The sequence below is a fragment of the Nelusetta ayraudi genome, unplaced genomic scaffold (assembly GCF_046127955.1).
Source record: "Nelusetta ayraudi isolate G7.1 ecotype Tasmania unplaced genomic scaffold, CSIRO-AGI_Nayr_v1 ptg000007l, whole genome shotgun sequence".
NCBI classification, from domain to species: Eukaryota; Metazoa; Chordata; class Actinopteri; order Tetraodontiformes; family Monacanthidae; genus Nelusetta; species Nelusetta ayraudi.
In genome coordinates this window covers 6,084,762-6,108,625 of record NW_027466057.1, presented here as the reverse complement: position 1 = coordinate 6,108,625, position 23,864 = coordinate 6,084,762, and the positions used below count along the sequence as shown (strand labels likewise).

At 45.0% G+C, this 23,864-nt stretch overlaps 2 protein-coding genes across 2 annotated transcripts; both read right to left on the bottom strand.

The window, feature by feature from the left end:
• Positions 1–829: 829 nt before the first annotated feature.
• On the bottom strand, positions 830–5,723 carry cipca (CLOCK-interacting pacemaker a). The gene is made up of 4 exons (XM_076018173.1): positions 5,567–5,723; positions 4,672–4,790; positions 3,917–4,092; positions 830–3,559 (listed from the first exon to the last, which is right to left on the bottom strand). The coding sequence occupies exons 1-4, from the start codon at positions 5,629–5,631 to the stop codon at positions 2,798–2,800; spliced, it is 1,122 nt and encodes a 373-aa protein (XP_075874288.1). The 5' UTR covers positions 5,632–5,723; the 3' UTR covers positions 830–2,797.
• Positions 5,724–6,866: 1,143 nt separating this feature from the next.
• On the bottom strand, positions 6,867–23,207 carry pgfb (placental growth factor b). The gene is made up of 7 exons (XM_076018172.1): positions 22,602–23,207; positions 10,200–10,236; positions 8,568–8,764; positions 8,242–8,321; positions 7,966–7,995; positions 7,806–7,868; positions 6,867–7,701 (listed from the first exon to the last, which is right to left on the bottom strand). Exons 1-7 carry the CDS (start codon positions 22,710–22,712, stop codon positions 7,680–7,682), a joined length of 540 nt encoding a protein of 179 aa, XP_075874287.1. The 5' UTR covers positions 22,713–23,207; the 3' UTR covers positions 6,867–7,679.
• Positions 23,208–23,864: the final 657 nt, after the last annotated feature.

The window sequence follows — 23,864 nt, the reverse complement described above, 5'->3', positions numbered from 1 at the left end:
CCACCCACTGCATAATTATACATTCTCGTTAAGAGCAAATTATGAACAGTATTCATTTTAAATTATTGTATCAAACTAGAAAATAATCATCTCTATTTTTCTGCTCCATCTCCCTCATGCCAGCAGATCCCAAATGTTTCACACTGGGCCTTTTTTTTTTTTTTTTTTTTTAAATAAGTGCTAGTTACTCAGTATATGTTAAGAAACATTTGACAAGACAATATTACAACAAAACAAGCCGGTGTTAAGTTGGAACATGCTTCAGTTTTTACATGCTACAAGACATAAACCTGGCTTTGCACTCAAGCATGCGTTCACTGCTTTGCTGCTTAGCATTTTACTGTTGACGCCAACGCCTGCACCCCAGGGTGCTCTGAGATTATTAGTCCAGTGTGGTGCTTTCCCCCACACTTCTTAATACAACACTACAAAGTGACATTCAGGTAATTTATGGTGGTTTCGAGAACAATAACTTGCGTGACGTTAAGGGCTAGAAGACAACCACAGTGTGAGTGTCAACAGAAAGGCTCGACTCCAATGATCCTACTGGCTAATGTGGCTGCTGGTTGGATGGTACCATATTCTTATTATCCAGGGTATTTCCTCACAATGTGCCATAAACTCATACTTTTAAATGACCCCAAAGATGAGATTTTTACCACACTGCTAACTGCTCCACGATGAAGTTGTAGACTTTATACTGTTGTGCTGTGTATACAACTACTGGCATTCCTCAACGTCACGTTTAAGGATGCTGTACTTTGGATTCAATAAACAGACTTTTTAGAGCTACATTGTCTATTCTCATTGTGCCAATAAAACGTTTACATTTCAAAAAGCATCAGTTTTTTATTGCAGCGGTACATTCTGAGAAATACAGCCGACAAACATCTGTGAGGACATGATCTTCAAACATTTTCATGACAGGTCAACACCAGCCAAAATGACGGCACATTTTACAATAAAACAGGAAATGCAAACCAAACAAGAATGTTTTTTGTAACTTCCGCTTCATATTATTATTTTCTAATAATATGTTTTAAAGACGGCCCCAGAAGTGAGGTAAATCCAACCTTGACTGCTTTTTGCTTGCACTACTTTCCACACATATGTAATTAAACAATTCAATTGTGGGAATCTGCCCTTTGTGATGTCACAAGTGGCACAATACCTCGCCGATACCCCTCCGAGGTCAGCGACATCGTGAACTGCCAGGTGTTGACATGTGGATGGACCAATAAAGCTTCACTAAGCACTTTTGTCGATGGCTGCAAACAGGGCCTTGTTTTCAGAAAATCTATACATTTTTTTGATGCTTCATTGTGCAAGGCTGCTTGCTCCAATAGAGTGCAAGATAAAAAAAATAAAAATGAGAAATAGGTTGCATGGGACCTTTAAAAATCAGAACACAGGCATTTATAAAATGATAATAAATACAGAAAGTTTTCTGAAAAACTTTTGCCGAGATGTCAAAGCAGTAACGTAAATAATAGTCAGATGACATCATGCAACTTTTCTACTCCGTTGATCTTTCAGGGCATGATATGCTTTGATTTTAAGAATTCTTTGGAGTTATAATAACATTCTTCTCCCAATCACATGAAGCTCACAATCTAAAGCTGCTCAAGCGCTGATATGAATTCCAAACAAAAAGACATAAAAAAAAAGAGAGAGAGCGAGAGAAAGGCACAGGCATTCAGATTGACATTTAGATTCACATTGTTTTAGAAACGCAGGAGGCTCATTCAGGGAGTGGAGTCAGAACATTGGTCGCAACATGTCAGTAGCCTTGCGTCTGAAGTGCACCGATGGGAGAAATGAAAGTTTAGCTGTCAGTTTGTTTCGAGGGACACACGTCACACTGAGCCTCAACAGCAGGAATGAACAACAAGCGCAAATCCAGAGAGAAATAATACATGGCTACAGCACCGTTACTGCTACAGCTTTTGCTTTCGACCGAGTCAGACAGTTCTTAAAGGTATACTTTGAAAAAATACAAGCTTGCATTACGGGTTAAGTGGCAAACTGGTTGAAATGTGCTTTTTGTTTGTTTATCTTCTCCACACACTTCGGTGTTGGTCAGAAACACTGATACAAATAAATATAAGGACACCGAGAAATAGAACATATTTTTTAAAAAAAATCCCTTAGCGCTCTCACAGTGAGCTTCCTCATACGACTCTTCTTCACAAAAGGTGGCAGCTGCTCATTTTGATTTATTCAATGTTTAAAAAAAAAAAAAAAGGAAAAGAAAAAAAGGACAATAAGTTACCAGACTGATTCAGGATGCTTCTGCTTTTAAACGTGATTGTTTTTGTAAAAATGATCTTTTCCACTGAAAAAAGATCATGTTCAAGGCATGTGTTCGTTAAAAAGAAATAAACCTTTTGTTTCCTCACGTGTGCTGTAAGGCATGCATCTAATGCAGTCGCTTTGTTGTGGTAGAAGCCATAGTAGCCCTATTGCAAAAGACTTGACGAGAACCTGCCATCCTGAAGCAGAGGAGAGTTTCATTATAGGCAAAGGGTTTTTTTTTTCGATTGAGCATGCGTCTTCGCTCTGACCTGGTGTCAGATGTGCTTCATTTTCACGCTAGAACAACAGTTTGGACTCTTTTCGACGTTGCAACCTGCTGCTGCTGCTTTGACACGCTGCGTGCCTACACTATCAGGGCTAAGGTAGGTCAGGTTATGTTTTGCTTTGTTGAGAAACCAGATGCTTGCTGACTATTTTGCTTAAGAGAATGCGTTCACTACAGGACGTTTCATTAAGGGACGTGGCTGGCGTCAGCGGCGTGTTACCCCAGGACCGCCGGAGCAGCGACGCCCCCGCGCTCCTTGTCTGTGCGCTGCAGTGAGAGCTGCAGTTTGGACCAGAGGTTGGGGTCGCCGCTGCTCAGGGCCTCCAGCAGGAGGCCGGTTTGCTCCTGCAGCTGCTGCAGCTGGCCCTGGGTGCGCTTGTTCTCCTTGATCAGCTGCTTGGTGCGCATGGTGATTCCCAGCAGGCCCGACTTGTTGAGGATGTTGTAGGTATTGCTGAATCGCTGGCGCCTGTTACAGTCCGACGAGGAGGGGTCGTGCATCTCATCCAAGTCGCTCTCTGTCCTCAGTTCATCTATGTAGAAGGGCAGAGAGTCGTTACCTGCCAGGAGGGGGAGAGACGTGTCCTGGCTGTCAGCCGTGTCGGACAGGTCGCTGGCCGCTTCGAAGATGGAGACGGGTTTGGCCGGGGTCTGCGGTGGCGGCTGAGGGCTGGGGGAGCTGTGGAGCCTGTGGCTGCGGCGGTGTCTCCTCTGTCGCTGATCGTAGACGGACGCCGAACTGCGCCGCGAGGATCCCAACGTCTTGGACGACAAGTCAGCAGGGTGCGGGGCGATCTTAGGGTAGGACTTGAGGATGGGCATGTAGCCTTTGGATTGTCTGATTGGTTCAGGAGCAGTTTGTGGAGAGGTGCTGCTGTTTGACACCATGGGCTGGAGAAAAACGACTTGAGACTGAGGCATCATGTCCAACGGTGACGAGAAGCCCATCTGCTTTTCAGCTGGAGCCACCAGGGAAGGCTGAAGACATTGGACACACTTTAACATTGCACTATTCAACTAGAGTAATACGTACATGCTCTTAGTATTCCACAGCACTGTCTTTTCTAATACTGATCTAAATGATTTTTATTGTTATGAACAATGTTTTTAAAATGCTTCTAAATTATTAAACAAACAAGGAAACACACAGACACACAAAAGATTTGGCCACATGTACTTTCAGTCTGATATAAAGAAGGTGGAAAATATGAACGTCTCCAGTTGCGACAACATATACATATATCTATATCTACAGATCTATAACTATATATCAATTCAGACAAAAACCTGTAAATCACAAATGACATTTGTCAGGAATGCACTTGTGTACTTTACCTGCTTGAGGACAAAGTTGTTCATGATGATCATTGGAGACAGTCCGCCGTATGAGCCTCCCATCACTGCCACCTGTGGACCAGTCATGTCCTGGACTGCTGATACTATGGACCCATTTCTTCCAACATCCTCAGAGTCCGTCAGATCCAAGGCACTGAGGTACTCGGAGCTAGCATCTAGTATAGGAACAAGCAAAGGGGTTTGATTAATTATCAATAACCTCTGTCATGATGATAGGCAGCAGAGCACTAGTTCTGTAATACAAGGGAAATAGACATTTTGTATTTCAACAAAATGAAAACGACAGTACAGAGTCACAAGCTCAGGTCCGAGTCAGGTTGACAAAAGGAGGCAGTGAAAACTTAAAAAAAAAAGAAAAAAAAGAAAAAAGATTCAGTTTCACTTTTTGATATCAAGTATTTTTATTGTCTGTCTTCCATTCTCACCTCAGCTCTCAAACTACGGTGAGACAATGAGATGCAAGATGACTTATTTCATTCACTTCATACCACCAGTGTGACATTCAAAAGTGTCTAGCTATCAAGCTTCATGACTCAAGAGTCAATGACGCCATGTTTGACATGTGCCTGATATCCTGCTGTTAGCCTGCCTACGGACAATAGTGTAAAAATACACTAATGTCCGGGGATTTTTTTTTTCTCTATTTCTCTTTAAACAGAGGAAGAAAAACATAAATGCTGTTAAAATATAACCACATGCGTGTGTGACCACAGGGAATAGTAATCAAATCAAACCTGAGAATCCAGAGTCTCTCTCCAGGTCAGGCTTGGGTGGTCCGAGCTGTGTTGCCCTGGTGAAGGCCGGAGCCCTGCTGTATCTGCTGGGCCTACTGAAGCTGCTCATTTGGACCTCACTGAGCAAGAGGGCAGGATTGAAGCAATAATAATAATGATTTAAAAAAAAAGTTTAAATGGCAGAGAACCCAAGACAGCCTCAGTGGTGCATTCACATCATTATTGATAATTCTAATCACACAAACGAATGAGTAACTTATTATCAAAGTTAAAGCATTTTGTGAACTTTGTCGAGGGAACGGTGAGTGAATCCGAGACCTGATATTTAACTGCGTGACATCAATTACGTCGATACGTTAGACGCCTGTTAGGCCTGTCACGCCCACACATACAAACACACCATATGACGGGAATGTTCAGATATGTATGCCTACACTTTACATTACCTGATGTATTTAAGCCAGAAAACGAAGTCAAGTGCACATTAAAATCATTCCGCTTAAGGAGACAGGAGCTGTACAGTGGTCGCATCGCAGCTAACCTTAGCATCTGTTGTTGTTTACAGGCGCATCTTTGTCAACGACTGTATTCACAGCCAGCTTACTTCGGGTGGAAAAGACAGCTCTCTTAAAAAAATAAATAAATATATATATATATCCAGCGGCAGTTAAATTGAAGTTATTTGATTAGCTTAACGGCTTAATACCATATTAATGTACAGTACGCAGTGTTATTCGTTATTTGTGTCCACGACAACGACATCGGCAGCGTTTCCTCGCCTGCCTCCGGACAGCCGTCAGTTAGCCACATGGGGTTAGCATCAGCCCCACAAACACGCCACTGCGAGATTATGGGCACGTTACTTGACGAAAGACAGAAGGGTTTCCTTGCATACCTTGTTCCACCGCCAATCCTAAAGAAATGTCCCTCTATTGAGGCACCAAAGGTTCTATTTTTCATGCAACCGTGACGTTACTGCACTTCTGGCGTAGTTTCCGATTCTCGTTCTTCTTCTGTGTTCTTTGGGGTCTGTTGTCCCAGACGACACATTGCCGCCATCTGGTGGAGACGCATGGTGCGGCCCCGAACAGCTTCGCGTTTTACAGGTTTGAGGGAAAGAAATGCTGTCAGAAAGGCCTTTTTACAAGGCGCTATATGTGATTCTCTGCCTGCTTTAATGTGGTAGCAGGTTGAGCAAGCAGACATGCAACGAGTATTTCCAATACTCTGGGAAAAAATGAAATATATTATTCTTTTTTAAATTTATTTTTTGTTGAATTATGACATCTGTGTTTCTATTCTGTTTGTTGTAAGTGGCACACATTTGTATAGCAAAGAAACAAAGAAAGGGGTACACATAAGTGTAAAAGTGCAGAAAAGTATGTTAATTAAAAATGAACTGATAAACTAATAAAAATACAATGTTTAGATTTTTCACTTTTTGATTGTTTGTGTGTGTGTGTGTGTGTGTGTGTGTGTGTGTGTGTGTGTGTGTGTGTGTGTGTGAGAGAGAGAGAGGCCAGAAATAGTGAAAAATACTTTATGTAACAACATCATTGGCTTCCTTCCTCTCTCAGCAGTGTTTCTAAAAACAGATAAAGGAAAACACCTGTGGTGTGGGCTTACAGTGGGAGCCCAGAGGATGTGTGGTTTGATAACACATAGCCTGTTAAGACTTTCATAAGTACAATGATCTTGCAGTGGAGATAAAACAAGAAAATCACATTTCCTATGTATATTTTGTGCGGCCATCGATAGAAAATAAGCATTGAGCTTGAGCGCACTGATCACCATGGTATTGATTTCAACGTTCTTGCTGAGCTTGCAATTTTACACTGCTGCACTGCTGATGTTATTTGTGAGAAACTGATTTATCTGTCTTTTAAGCACACTTCCGTTGTGATCCAAAGCCGTAGCAACTTACATAGAACACACAAATGAAAATGGCTATTGTCACGGACATTAAGACACAATGCTAAATTGCTCACTATAAGACACAAGTTTAGGTTGTCGTGTCCAAGTGTCACTGAATCACCGAAAGAGCCAGCAAATATGAAGGAAAATGTGCTTGCATGTGCACTTAATCTTGTTTGTGATCATCTAAAAAGCCAAGCAAAATGAAGGGATATTTCACACCTTTCAACAACACATGCAATTTTATGCACTGCTCTGAAAAGACACAGACAAAACAATAATTTACGTTTGTCAGATATTTATTTGAACAAAGTGATCTGTGGGCGTAAAATTCCAATAAACATTTTCAGCTATTCAGAAGATAAAACACTTCAAACTCCACTTAGAACCAGCAGAGACTTGTGATGTGATTGACTGGGGCCAACAACACTATGCTTTCTCAAACTGTAGACCAATTAATAAAATAAGAATGTCAAAAAACAAAAAACAAAAAAACAAACAAAAACTTATAAAGCAGTTCTGAACACTTCTTGCATAAACACTAGAGGGAGACATTAAATTATGCATTTACAAAGCTGAGCAGCTGAGTCAAATATAAGGTCCTTTCACAAATCAAAACTATTCATTTCAGGTTTTAACAATAAAGAAAAGAAAGAAAGAAATGGGGCAAACTTCTCAAAGGCTTGCCGGTCCAAATACAGTATACAGCTGTATCAATAAATACAGGTTTATTCATTTTTAAGTGAAATCTCCTTTAAATACAGAAAAAAGACCAAGATACAGTAATAACTGGCATACAAGAGAGGACAATAATTTGTTTGGTTCCAAATTGCACTGGCTCCCAGGTGTGTCCATCGTGTCAGGTGCACGTCAGCGGCGGTCCCACTGATCCACCGACGCTTCCATTTTGAGGGTCCGCATCGAGCGCTGCCGCGCCCATCCTGCTGATGGCTGTCAGCAAGCATCCCAGCCGGTCGAGTCTCGTGTTGCCAACGCAGTATTGGCGGGTGATCGGAGGAGACTCTTGATGCTGTCGCTGGGTCGGTAATAAATAATGAGCCACGCTGCAACAGAGGACTGGGTCGCCATTGCAGTTACCTGCGAGGGATCTGGCACCTGGGATACACAGGAGAGAGATTTGTGCTTGAGGGACCTCCGGTGATGCAAGATGATTCACAATGCACGCATCCTGGCAGCGAGGATCGCACCTCCGCTTTTACCTTTCACATTCTTTCGTTTTTTGCCTCTCCTTTCTCCTCCGGCCTCGTCCTCTTTGTCTCCTCCTACAAGACAAACAGAGCGGTGAGTGAGCGTTCCCTCCGGCGGTGGAAAATTCAATTCAACGGCTAATTATGTTTTTTTAATTTGTCATCTGCTTACCTTTCAACCCTTACGACAGGTTGCCTGACTCTGTAAAATAAACATTCAAACATGGAGTTATACAACAGTTTTACACCACATACACATACACATTACACAAGCCTTTAAGCACTTTTTTTTTTTTAACATAAATTAATTCAATGACAAATAAAAACCCTTCAATAATCCCATGTAAACAATTTGATGTCATTAATAAGGGTAAATGTGAGGAAGCCTGATTTGAAGGAGAAAGGGCCAATATTTGCTTACATACTCATTCACGGCTGTTTTTCTTACCTACATTCACATGTCTGATGCTCCACAAAAGTCATCTCAACGTATTCTTTCTCCGACTCGGACGGCCTGATTTTCAGCAGCTGGGGGACAAAAGCCAGTTCAGATGATCAATACACAAAATTACAGCTTGCAACAGCAACAGATCAACACACGGGAGTTGGCCATTTACTTATGTTTACTCTGGTGGTTCTGCTACTTTCTGTCATCCAACCACGGCACATGCAGAAAACATTTTTTCCCTTTAATTTGACGTGCACGTTCTGGTTTCTCCAAACGACCAGCTGCAGCCTTTGAAATCACGTTGCGCGGTGCTCTTTGTCCCGTACCTGCATCGTGACGTTAGTGGTCTGGGTAGGGTGACACTCCAGGTTTTCGTCCCCGCAGCAGCCTGCGCACCGCACCAGTGGAACGCAGGATGGGCTGTAGATGTGCTCCACCTCCGTCGGGTACTCGTGCACCACCTCCACCAGCTTCTCGATGGTCCGGCAGAAGCTGCGACCCCACACTTCTTGGAACATCAGCACTGTGGAGGAGAGAGCGAGAGCAGGTTGGGTCACGCCAGAAAACAGTTTCAATATGCAACTAAACTGAAATTGCACTAAATTCATTTTCTTAACCTACGACCTGGCGTAATATAAATATTCTCAGATTCTGATCTGAGAACGGATATTGGTTGAACAACTGGACTGGCCGATGTATACACGAGCTCCCAGTCACTTCACTTAGGCCAAAACTTGGACAGTGTCTCTGCATGATGCACAGTTTCCCGCCCCCGTCTTTGACCCGCGAGTCAAATGGGATACATGGATGACAGATGGCAACGAATGACTCACATCTCATTTGTGCAGTACAGTATGCATGTACTGTCCACAGCTGTGAAGCTGGCCGTACTTCCAATGGTCACCATGTCAATTGTGTGGTGAATGATGTAATGGGTCAATAACAGGAAGACGGCCAGATGAAGGGACCTACAGCAGCGGAGGTACACAGCTGCTTCGGTGACTGAATTGATTTCCCTCCCTCGTAACCCTCCCTGGCTGCTTGAACAGGAGCAGCGGTGCAATAAAACAACCGTGGCAGCCTCCGAGTGCGGCTCAAGTCAACTGTACGTGTAAATGCGAGGGCAATCAGTAATTACAGCACCATAAGCACAAACAGAAACACAAAACCAGTTGCAATATGCCACTGTGTATCCTGTTTGCATTTGGAAGCAAAAATGTTTGTTTAATGTACAGTAAGCTTTCCTGTGGGGGTATACTGTATGTGTGAAAGTGTCCCAGTTGCACAGTCTGCGGGGGAGGACCAGGGGCGACTGTGGCCCGAGAAAACAGAGAGGGAAGAGAAAACAAACACTGGAAACATGGCCACGGACAGAACCCTGCTGGAGTCTGGGGCTGAGCTGCCCCATGGGCACCTCTGGGACTGCGCTGCCCCTCCCCCCCCCCCCCCCCACCCCCCTCGAGGTCATCAAATGGAGCCTGACACCACAACAGCTGTTTACAAAAGCAGACAGTCTAGAAGGAGTCAGCAAGCAAAAGCATCTACGGTCAGGACGAGGCCATGAACTGTAATGTAGAACAGCACGGAGGGCCAGCTCGGTGGCCGCTTCCTGCTGCTTATCTGGCTGCCGGTCCTGCGCCTGCAAGTCCCAACACTACTGAGACAGTACGTCCAATTTCACGCAGTAGCATTAAAACTACGTGATGGATGATGAGGAGCGGGCAAGGTGCATGCTTCTGACAGGATTGATCACGTTCTCCGCCACTCCTACTTGTGACCCCAAGCAATGTTTGAGGGAATGAATGAATGAATTAAAAAAAGCCTCAATTTTCAAACAGCTTGTGTCATATCTATAGCCGTGCTTCGGTAAAACAAATAAATCAATAAACCCCAACCCCAATGCTACAGGTAGGTTTAGAAAGAAAAAACGAAAGAGAAAAGCTAAATTGATTTTTTACCTTGTGCTGTTCCATTGGCGTCCGACAGTGGTAGACTCTGAAATGGAAAAAAAATAATCAATCAGTTTTCAGAGTGCAGCTTAAATGACAATACAGACAACAACTGAACACTTCCAGATCCCAGACTGGTGGTAGACCTCACTGTGACTCAAAGGCTCCTTCCCATCAATGATGTCAAATAGGACACGGGGAACTTTATTTAAATTTGAACCAGCTTGAACAAAAAGTGGTGAAAAATCACTAGTGGGTTGAGCTTGAAGGCCCAATGTTCAAGATTTGCAAAAGTCTGTAGGCGTGAAATGGAGTACGAAATACAGAGATCAAGACCAGCAGCAGAACATCAGAGCAGCTGTTCAACTAAAATAGTAAAAATGCCAAAAGGGTAATCCAGCTGCCGGCTCAATCAAAATGTATTGTTTAATTCCCGATGCTGACCACACTGGCTGGCCACACACATTACCAGAACGAATTTAGAGTCTAGCAGTGACAGCCATAGAGTTTAAAAAAAAAAAAAAAAGAAAAGAAAAAAGTTAGACGGACGATCACACCTTTTTTGGGACACTGTGCAATGGAAAAGTCTCCCGCACTGGTCCCCGTGTGTGCCCAACTGTTTGGGTTCAAAAACAGTTTCCTGTGGTGTAAGGTTCAGCTCTCTATTTATTTTCCCATTGTTGGTTTCCCTCTCCGTCTCGATCCCCCTTTTTTTTCTTTCCCATCATCCCATGATAAACAGTGGATTTCTCATTCGCCTGGGAAAATACAAAACCTCTGCCTGACTCCCTTTCAGGAAGGGGAAATCTGCATTTGCTCAAATATCCTCCAGCAGAAGAGTTCGAGCGGCAGCAGACGACCTGCCTTCACGCTGCCGCCTTGTCACCGGGGTTGCATTTCACGTGTTGAGTGGCGTGTGGCACACACACACACACACACCTGTTGACAGTCACACTGTGAAACTGATAGTGACCAAGTAACTAAGAGTGTTGGACCAATTGTTGTTATATAACAGAAAAATGGACAGGGAATCGGGACTTTCCAAAATAATGGCATGAGGGATGTTGATTCTCACACCATCTGTCAATTTCTGAAAGACACATCTGCTGTCTGTTACGGACCAAATTGTTTTTTTTAGGGGCGAGGATCGCGGCTGTGACAACAATCTCCCAGCCAGAAGAATTCATAAAAATGATTTCTTCTTCACGCAATCAGTCGGTTGGTTCTTGACTTGGCTCACGGCATGATAACGAGGTGATAAATGAACTCTTGGCAAAGGTTAAAAGAGAAAAAAACACACACAGAGCCTGAATGTACTATTATTTTTGATCAATAAAAAGGGAGGAAAAGAAAACTGGGAAGTCTTCAGCCAACTAGTGACATGGCAACATGGTTTACTGATTCAACATGATGACACAACGTCTGAAATAGCTCGGTTATCAGCAAAACCGATGACAAGCGTAATTGTCAGCAATGAGCCGTTTATTCAGAGACAGCGATTAAAGAGGAATGTCCCGCCTTAATGAGGAGGGGGAGGAGGATGCATTCACACACATTAGCAAGGACCTTAAATAGACATGAGTGTTTGGCAGGTCTGTATCAGTGAGAGATTTGTCATCTCCGCAACAAAACAACTTGTTTGTCTGATGTCTACTTACACCTCACACCCCAACACACATGCACAAAAACACACACAAGAACTTTCAGTCAAGCACTTTGGACTCAGTCCTCCCTGAGTTACTTTTCTGGCATTTCCACTACTTTTCCTTTCTTTTTTTTTGTGGGCTCCAGAGTTGTCGGTCGGTCAGCTGGCCAAGTCGGACAGCTGCTCCTCGGACAGAGGGGCCGAGGAGCCGCTCATTGGACTGCGCCGGCTTTGCAACACATTTTATGAACTCCACAAGCATCAGGAATGGCACGGAAAAGTCACAGTTCACTCTAGGTTACTTGCGAAAAGTCGCCTCGACTCTTGGAAGCGATATTTAATACTTGTGTGTATGTACAGTGCCAGGACAGGAGGAGCGGTTAAATCCCTTTCTAGCCTTAATTGGCGTCCAAGCCGCTCTCTTCTCCCCTGGCTGTGGGTATTCTCTGGGGCTGCTCCACATCACATGCTCGGCCGTTTTTGAAATGTGGCGAGGTGAGAAGGATTTCTCTGACCTCAGCCATGGGTTAAGCCTGGACTTGGTGAGCATCTCTGGCACCTCCTGTGGTCTAGAGCAGAGGAGTGAGCAAGACACTGCCAGATTACACAAAAGGGCTGCGTGAAGATCCTCACGTAGTCAGTTTTTTTTTCTTGTTCTTCTGCTTTCAGTGCACTTTTAGAATTAGTGATTGACGGTGACTGGAAGATACACTCATCTCTGGTGAAAAAAAAAACAGCATGGGAGAATCATTTCATATTAGTAAATTGTGGATAAGCTTGTGTAATGAATGCCAGCAGTAACTTTCTCAGAAGTCATTGCCGGGTTTCTTTAGGCTTAAATCCCTAATGAGAGTTTTTACTTGTCCTTGGTCAGTGTGGAATGCTGCTCTGTTTCATTTACTGTTTCCATAATACAAGTAATAAAGGCCGTTGAGACGAATGGCTCCAACTTGAAATGACTGTAAACTCTTTTTTTCCCTCTGCTCTTGGACGTGACTGGTCTTTTACCACTGCACAGGATGAAAAGGGAGCGACTGAGTTAAACACACTGATCCATGAACATCAAGTAATAATAACTCTCACCAAATAATCTGTTGACTTTTATTTGTTTATTTGACTGCCTCTTTCATGATGTCATTGAAAGGGAAAATTTCTGAAATGGCATGAGTTGTACTCACGCGTTTTCAATTGAGGCTGTGAAATTGGAGAAAGGCAAGAAATTATTCACTTAAATATTAATGTGACTGCCAACTGCCCTCATCTAACCTTAACTCTAATCTTGAGAGGTTTCAGTCGGCCAAGGAACCAATGAGCTTCACTTTATCCGTGCCGAAAGTAGCGAGTCACTGCAGCCTTTCAAGATGCCCTCAAAGTCCCAGAAGATAAGTCAGAAAGACAGGAAGTGATTGTGAGCCCAGCTGATGCTAAATAGATCCATGTCTATATGCTAGTCATCATCATCAGCTGTGTTCAACTGGAAAATAAATATTTAACCGGTTCCTTTGAATAGTTTTGGCAGTTTCTCCGATCAGGTGCTGCTCGTCTTTTCCAAACACATTCTATTCATTTTCCAAATGAACATGTGATACAAGCCCAACAAATCTCTGGAGTTTTCCATGTGGCGCGCCGTGCCCTCCGACACGCTGCGTCATATGATGTGCATCGAGTGCCACATGTCAACACATGCTGGCAGTGGTGCGTTAGGCCCGGAATTCTGTTTCCCACTTCACTGATGTGAAAAACAGCTGTTCTCTCAGGAAATAGACTTTGCTACGGCCGGCCGTGCTGGAAACAAAGTGCTCAGACGCTTCTATTGCTGGTTTCGATGTAGAAACTACTGGGGGGGGGGCTTTTTGACATGCACTGGTTGGCTCAGACGTGCTAAGGGCTATATAGACTTCTTTGGTGTTTCTATGCTCTTCTCTTGCACCATTTCAGTCAGTGTGGTGTTACAAGTTGACTGTCTCTGGGTCCTTTGTGTTTCCTCTGCATAATGAAATAAACAGCTTGAAATATTTCCCTTAAGACTGAAAAAACTGTGACGCAATGGCCCAGATTGTTATGGGAGGCTATCCTTCAGAATCTTCTGTTGCTGACCTCAAACGAACGCATGCGCGCACCCTCCAGAACAGATTCAATATTCGCTGTCACCAGTCGAGAGCATGGCAACCGGTTTTAACACATAACTTCACTCGGCAAGCAGACATAACAGCCCCTCCACATGTAGACGAATGTCCTGTGAAAATTCGCTTTTACGATATGAATATGAAAAAGAGGGTGTGAACGAGAGGGAGGAAAAGCAAAAGGCAGACTTCTAGTCTCTGATAAGACTTCCTTTTTTGGCTGCGTTGCAGAAGAATAAAGCACATTTGGAAAAAAAAAAAAAGAAGTGCATTTTGGTAAATTTAAAAATTCTCAACACAGAGAATCCAAAGAGAAACACAATCCTGCAGACTGAGAGGAGCTGTGCAGAACCACTGGAACAGCCTGGATCTAATGTATGCAGAAAATGCAATTTTTTAAATGCAATTATACAGTTAGTGTAACCATAATATCCTTTCACCAAACAAATTGAATATAGATTTAACATTTAACCAACTGTAAACTACCTACTACCTCAGCAATATAGCCTCAGTCGTCCAGGCCATCGTAGCTCTTGAAGGTTAAGTTGTAGGCAACTGGACTGGTTTTAGTATCTTGAGTATGTTTCACCTCTCAACCAGACTTCTTCAGTTCTGAACTGAAGAAGTTCTCAAGAGCAACAATAACAATATAACAGATTTTGGTATTACAAGCAAAGCGGAGAGTGTCGATACACATTACAAAGAGATCACACTGGAAATCTTTTGGCCCAGGACGGCCCAGATGGAAATGGTCTTAGGAAGTATTTCCATAATGGGAAACTGAATCAGAGTTTGGTGAGTGATGAAACTGATCCAAGCAATCTGCCAAAGACAGCTTCCAAAACCCACAGACTTAAGATCATTAGAGAAAATACAGTATTTACTGGCTGTACAGTCGACCAAGACGCACCAAGTTCCACCTCTGATAGTCCAGAGCGAACGCTAAAGGGAACGATGAAGGCCTGACACGAGAGTCCTGGCTAGTCAGTACAAGGCAGCGTAGACAGCATCAATTCCTTTACATCCATTTTCACATCCTGATGATGAAGCCATTGAAGGGACTAATGTGAGATCCATTATATTCACACTGCATTGCCAAACTGTGCATCATCTGTTGCCAAATGCTAAAGGTCGCCATGCATGATTGCAAAGCTGCTTCACCAACTCGTGTTCCGTGCTTCTGCAGCGCTCAAGGTTGTCTGTTGGCTGGGAGTCTTTCGCTCCGTCCTCCGGGTCAGATCTGAGGACCTGTAGCGTCCCTGGGCTCCTGCTGTCAGGCCGCAGAGGCACCAGGCCTCATTACTCCACTCCCACACAGCTGAACTGCGTCATCTTTAACCTCTTTACTTAACTCCATCTGTCAGAGGAAGGGCAGCATGTGGGACACGAAAACAAAACATGTTGGGGAAACAGCAGAACGACCATAAAAGTTTTTTTTGTTTGTTTTTTTTTCACTCAGGGGTCAAGCTGCAGAGGATGGGGAGTTGGATAATTCAACAGCAGGTACTCTGGCGAGGAGCCAAGCAGAACGCCGACCAGCACAAGCCCGTGCGATCTACACTTGCACAAGTCTTTCTAGCATGAACATATTTGATGATGCAGAGCCGGCATTAGCTAATCTAAGGTTTCTGTTCTTCCTCTGGGTTGTGCAAGGGTGACAGTAAGGAGTATGAGCTGTTCTGTTCCCAGACAAGTTCAAAGTCCACACTTTTGTCTTTGAAGAACATTAGAACAGTCGCGATGAGAAAAGATTGTGGTTTTGCGACAACTGTGGTTGTGTTACAGAAAATCGCAAGGTTGATATAACCAGGGGCCGAATATCTTATGAAAGTTTACTCAGTTCAAGACGTCACATCATTTCCCAAAAAATGACTCTTCTTTGATTCACACATTCACAATCACGTATCTGAATAAAAGGCGAAAAATGATGAGGAAGACAAAGTGATTCAAGCCTTTAAGTGGTTGGCACCACTTTTACACACACACAATAAGACAAAGAATTGCATATAAATATACATCTTCTTCTCCCTTCTATACACTTCTCTTTCAAATCTGTCTTTCCCAATTTTTCTTTTTTCCTTCTAGGGTACTTGGCATGTCCAGTTAGCCAACAAACCCTGGACCTTGCAACAAGTGCAGTTGTACTTGGTCAAGAGTTTGACATTAAAGGAAGGCTAATAATTTTAAATCAAACCACACCGACTTAACTGACTCACGGACACACACCCAGTACTGCCCCAAAATAAAAGAGCTGACGGAACCTGACCAGTGGAATGAGAGAGACAGAAGGATTGTCTTTCAACAGAACCTCCCTTTTCTAAGCTTCCACTTCATCTGTCTGAATCTGGCTGCCAAACCCATTTGCTCTGTGGTATTTAATCTTGGCCCAACACCACGGTGTGCCAGCTGCACCATTTAAAATTGTGGCCTTGAGCTGATGATGGAACCTCCACCAAAAATACACGCCCCTTGTTTAGGAATCACTCAATTTCATATCAAAACAACTCTTTATTATATTACACTTATTTGCTGCAGAGGCCAGTGTGGATAAACAGACCGCAGACGGGTGGTTTGAGGCTTTCCGCCAGCATCACCATCTCCTGACCGGGTTTTTCTAAATTAGTGGAGTGTTTGTGGAAGGGAAATTATTATAAGGTGACATCCTGGCTATTAAGAGCAATAACACACCTGCATTTCCACCGCGCTTTAAAAGAAGGTATAGGAAGGGGAGCTTGTCCTGGTCGTGGTAGGACTGAGGCTTGGCCTTGAACTCGAGACCACACAGGACCGTGAGCACTAAAGCAGAACAAGTGAACACAAACACCAGGACAGCTAGAAAACAGAGCTGGCCCTCCGCCTCAAAGATCTCCCCAAACATTCATTCTTTTATTAAGAAGCTGATTCCACATCTGCAGGAATTCTCAGGCCTCGGATGGAAAGGAGCTGCCAGGTCACCGTAACTCTCCTCCGACCGGCCGAACAAAAGCCAGTTTCTGCTTTGTATACATGCGGTGAGTGAGCCCACAATGACGGCGGTGTGGTGACCGATCTGACAGTATCCAGCTAGGTCTCTAGGGTGGTCAGGCCAGGGCTTGTGATCACAGAGCATTGCCAAAAAAATACCAGCGAACTTCAGCCGGAGTGTGCGGTAAACGCGCCACAGAGCCGTGTGTGAACACAACCTCTGAGATCTGAGGTCGCCGCGCGGAGAAGTGACACAGTTTTTTTTTGTCGTTTCTTTTTTTTATATGGGTTGTGTTCCACTGTCCAATCACAAGGGAGCAAAACATAAATAAAAGCGCTATGTTAAGACCCTGAAATATGCCCAGTGTCTAAACAATACATTTGAACTATGCAGAGACAAATCGCCAGAGCTAAACTGGAACCCCTTCAGTTTCCACTTATGTTGGGTTGGCATTAAAACTGACCACCAGTTGGAGAGTTCTGACATGCTGTGTCATGTTTGTCTAATTAGAGCAACAACACTAAAAAAAAAAGCAACTTGAGTTGCAAGTCATTGTATGAAAGGTGCTATACAAATAAAATTTGATTGATTGATTGAAAAACTAAAAACTACCACACCTGTGGACTATACAGCTTCATCTTATTTAATTATGAAAATACATCAAGCTTTTTGTTTTCATCCAACTGCAAGTTTGGGGGGGGAAAAGAGAGTAATTTACGATACTTGTTTTACCTTAATGTTTTTAAACGGAAGGATATCGAAGATTGTTTCTAATTATTCTGATTGTGAGAGTAACCCTTCCCCTCTTTATATAGAGGAGCTGCCTGATCTCCAAGCCAAAAAATGAATAAAAAATACAATATAAATGTTGATTTAAATAAACGCCACTTCCTCTGTGTAAGCCCATTAATGCATGCACAAATGTCCCCCTGAAGACACACGCAACTGCTGCATAAGCCGCGCTCCCCATCTGCAAACGTACACGCACACGACACAAGTCTTGAGATAAGGCTGACCAGTGGTAATTGTGGTCTCTATTACAGTAAACGCTGTTCTCCCTGTGTAAACCACAGTAAATTACCTCCAGATGGGAGATTAAAGCTTGCTGAGTAGACGGCTGCCCCGAGCACCGCTGCTCCTCCTCCTCCTCCTCCTCTTCCTCCTCCCCCTCTGCAGGAGGAAGGAGAAATCCATATTTCCTGATTGCGATTGCGGCCCTTCCCTTGGGCCAGGGCATTACGAGAAGAGAGAAAACGCAATGGCACAAATGCAGGCCTTGCAATCAACAGGTCACCAGCACTGCAAGATGGCTTAGCATGCAACAACTGCAAGTGCAGTGAGAAAAGAAAAAGTGAGAAAGGTCCAATGTTATGCTCCATTCATTTTGCCGGTATCACGTGCATCTCGCGTGACTTGCTTGAAATGAGAAAAAAAAAGTCCAGACAGAGAACAACAGCTTGGGAAATCAGCCCTTCGTGATGTCACAGTGGGCAGTGGTACGTCACTGGCGCAATTCCCAGGTTAGTAACAACATCCTCAGAACAACTCATTTCCACGTTCCATCGCCATCGTGTGGTAGGAGCTACAAAGCTAACGCTGAACAGTTCTGTTGGTGGTTCTAAGCAGAGGGCTAAATAGTTTTCTAGGAATGTCTGGACATTTTATCATGTGAGGATCATGCACTTGGGAGTATAAAAAAAAAAGAAATGATAATGGCTTAATGTGGATAACTAGGCCACATCAACAGTATACGAAGAAACATGTCTCCCTGTTGGTTAGGAAACTCGGCAAACACAAACACGGGGGCGATGCAGATGGCCACGCTGGAGTATTGTTTTGCTGCGAGCGATGATGTAGAGGAAACACCTGCGTCCAGCCGTCTGCCTGCAAACATGTTGATGTTTACAGCTTCGAGTGTCGCGTCCGACTGCAAAATAAGACAAATTACGCACAGAGCCTTTCCTCTTTCTCTAGGAATGCTCGGTGGGATAGAGAATCTCGACAATACAACACCAGACAGGCGATCGTCTCTCGGGGATGGTCTGGATGCAGATCAGCTGCGTCCGGCTGCAGAGATTTCACCTGCTTCTATGAGGCACCTCCAGACGAGAGGGGAAGTCGTACCACGCGGAGACAATCCCAGTTTTGCCAATGAGGTGTCAGATGGGCAAGAGGCAACAGGCAACTCTGATTATTTTTGGCAAGGCTCTGTTATCCTACAGTGCGGCGGAGCGCGGCGGGATTCAGCGCTTTGCGCTATAGCTCAAACTCAACTGGCCAACATGCGCAGGAAGTGGCCGTGACACATGGAGCAGGACCCCATGTCCAGGAATGAGAGGGGGGGGGGGCATAAGCGTCTGCAGTTATATCACACTGTCCATGAGACAGTGTCACTGACAGGGTGACCAGGAGGCCACCATTGTTCCAGAGGAAAACCCAGGTGTTTCCACCCTCGGACAAGAGCTGAGTGCACTGCTAAGTCTGCAAGTGTGGGGGCACAACAGACCCCAGAGAGGAAGCCACCACTGCGCTAAAAGAAAACGTACATGATTCACAACACCGTGTTATTAAAAACCACAAGCCTTCTGACCCCTATTTATAGCAACTAGAAGGCCGCTTCCTGACAAATCAGTCAGACAATCAGGCAAAGGGGATTTTTTTTTTTTGCTTGTGTTTTGTTTACAGCAGGAAACCCCTTCGATTAAAACCCTGATGGTCCCAAAAACAGAATCTTAGGCCAACGATTGATTCACACTCACAGTTGACAAAGTTCCTGGCATGAGTTGGAAAAGCAAGATGAACACGCCCATTTTTGGTCATTTGCATGGCATTAGCCAATATCAAATCATTACCAGCGCAAAACACGCATTGAGTCTATTCTAGAAAAACAAAACACAAATTGTGCAACGCATTTGAGCGAGCAGATACGTGATGCAAGAAACGTTTTTTTGTCGATGTTCCTCCGACGCTCCGATCCGACATTCCCACTTCAAAGGGGTGTTTCCTGGAATACGCCGATACAAACTTAAGTTGTGGTGGAGTGGAGTGTACTTTACGAGCGGGAAAATGACAAAACTGGGCACAGGATTTGTCATCATGTCGGGTGGAAATCCAGGCGACGTTCAGCTCAGGACCATCCCCAACTGGCCTCAAGCGCACCGTCGGCGTTTGATGCGGATGTTGACACAGACGCAGGTGCGACATTGACCTCAAATACACTTCAGCTCCGGGACCGACGTTTCCATTGCCTTGTTTGTGATGGTTTGACTGCTGACTCTGCAGTCTGACAGTGGATTGCGATGAGTCAAAGCAGCTGCCCTATTTCCCTATTTTTGCCTTTTCCCTTTTGAGTGTCAATGTTGACATGAAACAAGGGGACGTGGCTTCATGGTGGAGGTCACGGCAAGCGGACGGAGATGCTGAAGTGTGCTTTTCAAACGGGCCTAGCGGGCTCTGCAAAAAAGTAGCCGAAATAGCAGCGGGGATTGAGCGGTGGTGGTGGCGACACTGGAAATCAGCCTTGTTTCATTAAGCACACTTCAGTTTGAGAGGCGCTGCATCGCCTCTGCCGCACTAACGCAAAAACCCTGAGCTATGCTGTAAATCCCCCGCCTGGCAGCACAGCGGAATTATTAAGCAGAACCCAAGTTAACCCCACCCTCTCTCGCCCACTCCACGTGTCACGCTGGACATGAATGAGTGCGTGAGTCGCAGGGCTGCTGACGGCAGCTCCGGCTGCAGCGTCTGATGAGGAATCATTATAAATCAGAGGTTCGCGCTCGCGGACGGAGGATCTCAAGGACAGGGGACGCTTATAATAAGCGTTTCGCTCCAACCACATGGCCAGCATGTTTGCTTTTTCCATTTTTGAACGTCAGTGCTGTCCGGGAGACGACTGCGGGAGCTGGCAGGACAGACACCTAGACAGCCGAGGGGAGACCGTGACAGACACTGCCCTGCTCGCAAAGTACATAGTTCCTTGGCGCGCTGCGGAAAAGAACAACAAGGTCTTATTTTAAGCGCCTCGCTCGATATACGGCAACACGCGGCCGCCTCGGAAATAGACACGATGCGCCGAAACGAGCCAGCGTGACTGTGCAGACTTGTTGCTAAAACTCGCAAATGTGTAGTTTACGTTTCCCGTCAGTCGTCTGGGAAGGCAGAGAGTCGTTTAACCTGCAACATGTCGACGGCCCTGGATTTTGTCACTCCCATTTTAACTGAGCAGGCCATGAGCTGATTATGAGGATTAGTGGAGATGTTGTGATCCCGAGCCTCTCCCACACGCTCTCCTCTCAGCAACAGCTGTAAAGACTCCGGGGCACCGGGGGGGAATCTTGTGAGCAACTTCGATTTATTTCTGTATTTTTTTCAGGGGTGGAAAAAGGATGACGATGAAGCCGAAGAAGATGACGAAGAAGAGGCGCGATGTGCAGGGTTGCGGCAAGGCGAGGGAGGGAAAGTAGAGCAGCCAGCTGAAGGAGGACACATGCACGACCTGCTTCAGCCTTGAACTGGACGAGAGAGCAGCCCACCGTGGGAGAACATCACAGGCTGAACCAGGGCTCAAAAGCCCTGCACGTTTGGTTAGCACACGCCCTGCCCCGCGATGGCACCTACTCCTACAAGTGTTTACACAGCGCGGCACGGGCCTCTGATGGAGTTCTCACTCCAGATTCAGTTCTGTCCCGTTCTGGCACCTTTTCACGAGAAGCCTGAAAGGCAAAGCCTCGGAAACAAAAGAACAGAGCGGCTTTGTGCCGCTGCCAGTCCCAACCGACCGAGAGACAACTGGCCCCGAAACTTGCTCACAAAAGACCCCCCACACCCCCACCCCCCACCCCCCAGCTCCGGCAAACACACTCCCTCGCCGTTTCATCCCTATCGTGGCCATCGTCCACACCGCGTGCAGCCTCGGGAGCACGCGGATATGAGTTGCGATAAGACAAGACACGCAGATGAAAGGAGAGGAGACCGTGCAGCGTCTTGCCAGGACTGGCTGAGACTCTGCCAACCGACTGACTCCTCACACTAAGCAGCTTATAAAACAAATAGCGCTACCTTTGTTACTTTTTTTTTCTTCCTTCCCCACCTCAATAACTCAAATAACATTCCTCAGACGGGGATGTATTACGAGAAAGAAAGAAAGAAAGAGAAGCCACCGTTGGGAGTAAAACAAGCTTGTGGAGGGTTTGAGGGGTGTGTGTGTGTGTGTGTGTGGGGGGGGGGGGGGGGGGGTGAGAGTGGGGGGAGGGGGTGGATGGGCAATGCTGAGTAATGAAGGTGTAATTATAAGCTTAGTGAGCTTGGCCAAGCACAACAGTGAGTCAGTGGCACGGTGAGGCGGAGATGCAGTTTGTCACGTTCCACGTTATGAATGAACTGAGCGGATAGGTGCTCATTCAAGACACCAGATTGTTCTAATAACTATAGCACAATATATTTCCAACACAATAACCATTTCATTTTCAATCTGTTCCACAAGAGAGATAAAACCTCGCTCAGGCAATGTCAAAATATCTTTACCCTGCCAATATAACTCTTTTAAAATGAAAAGTGAACTGAAAGAAATACTCCTATATAGAGAGTTTTCACGTGCATTAGTAATAGAAGTATATATTTAAGGGTTAATTTTTGTCTGTGCTCAATGCGCCGCTGCGTGCAGCTTCACTTCCTACCTGTGCAGGTGAGAGCAGCAGAAAAAGCGCCACCGCGGTCTGGATGACAAGTCCCACTTTCATTGCGCGATGAGAGGAGAGGAGACCGGTCGTGACTTTTAACGCACGCATTCGAAAAATAAATAGGTTAAAAAAGAAATGATTAATAAAAAATAAATAAATAAATAAAAAAAAAAGTTCCAAATTGGAATGTCCAAGTGGTGCGCTCCTGGGTTGGCGATGTGCGCATGCAGTCACGTAGCGCCGCAGCCCGCGTGTTTCCCGATGATGTGTTCAGTAATAAACGGTCAAAAAAAAGAGGCGACGCGGATAATTAAAATAAAGTCAACAAAAAAAGCCTCTCTGTGGAAAATTCAACTCCAAAAGCACTCCGATGTCTGTCACCTGGAATAGCAGCAGCCGGCATGTTCAGTGCACAACGTGAGTGAGTGTAATTAGTTCCAAAAGTCCCGTGCAAAGAAAGAAAGAGGGGGGAAAGGAGAAAAGTTTCAGCCTCAGTCGTGATCCGAGCTCCGGTCGGCTGAAACACACACTTGATTCTAATTGCCCCTCACAACCTTTTTCACAGGCTGGCCATTTAAATCTCCTCCCCTTCTTCCTTTGCTCCTCTCGCAACCTTCTGATGAGATGAGGTTTCGTTTTTTTTTTTTTTTTTCTTGCCCTCCCCCCTTCTCCCCTTCCCCCTCCCCCCTTTACTGCTTCCCCTCCGAGCTGCAGCATTGCAGGCCTAATTTATGTGATGCTGCTGGAATGAAATTTATCGCCCAAGATTGTGGCACAGCCGCTGATGTTTTATATGTGAAATCTAGACTATACACTGCAGGTGATTTATGGAGAACACACAGGGCAGCCTTGCTGAGGAAACAACTCAAAGCTTTTTTATTAAACAAGGTAAACATTTTTTTTTTCTTTCTTTTATTTTTATTTCCTGCAGCCGGGACGTGGGCTGTCTATGAACTTGGGTTCAGCTTCAGGCTGCACACGATGCTGATTTTTTTTTTTTTTCTTCCACTTTGTGGCTGCCGGTGGAGTTTGAAGTGACGGGTCGGGGAAAAGGAGAGAAGAGGAAGACAAGGAGATTCCGTTTGCGTTGACACGTAGAGTTAATGTTTGGCATGGCACTGTGGAGAAGCCCTGGAACGAAAGGATTCCTTGTGGGCTTCCACACATTCCTCCTGTAGTGCTGAGTCGCCTCGGCACCACCTCCTTTTTGTACAGATCAGTGCAGCAGCACACTCAGGAGTGTGGTGTTTCTAAACATCC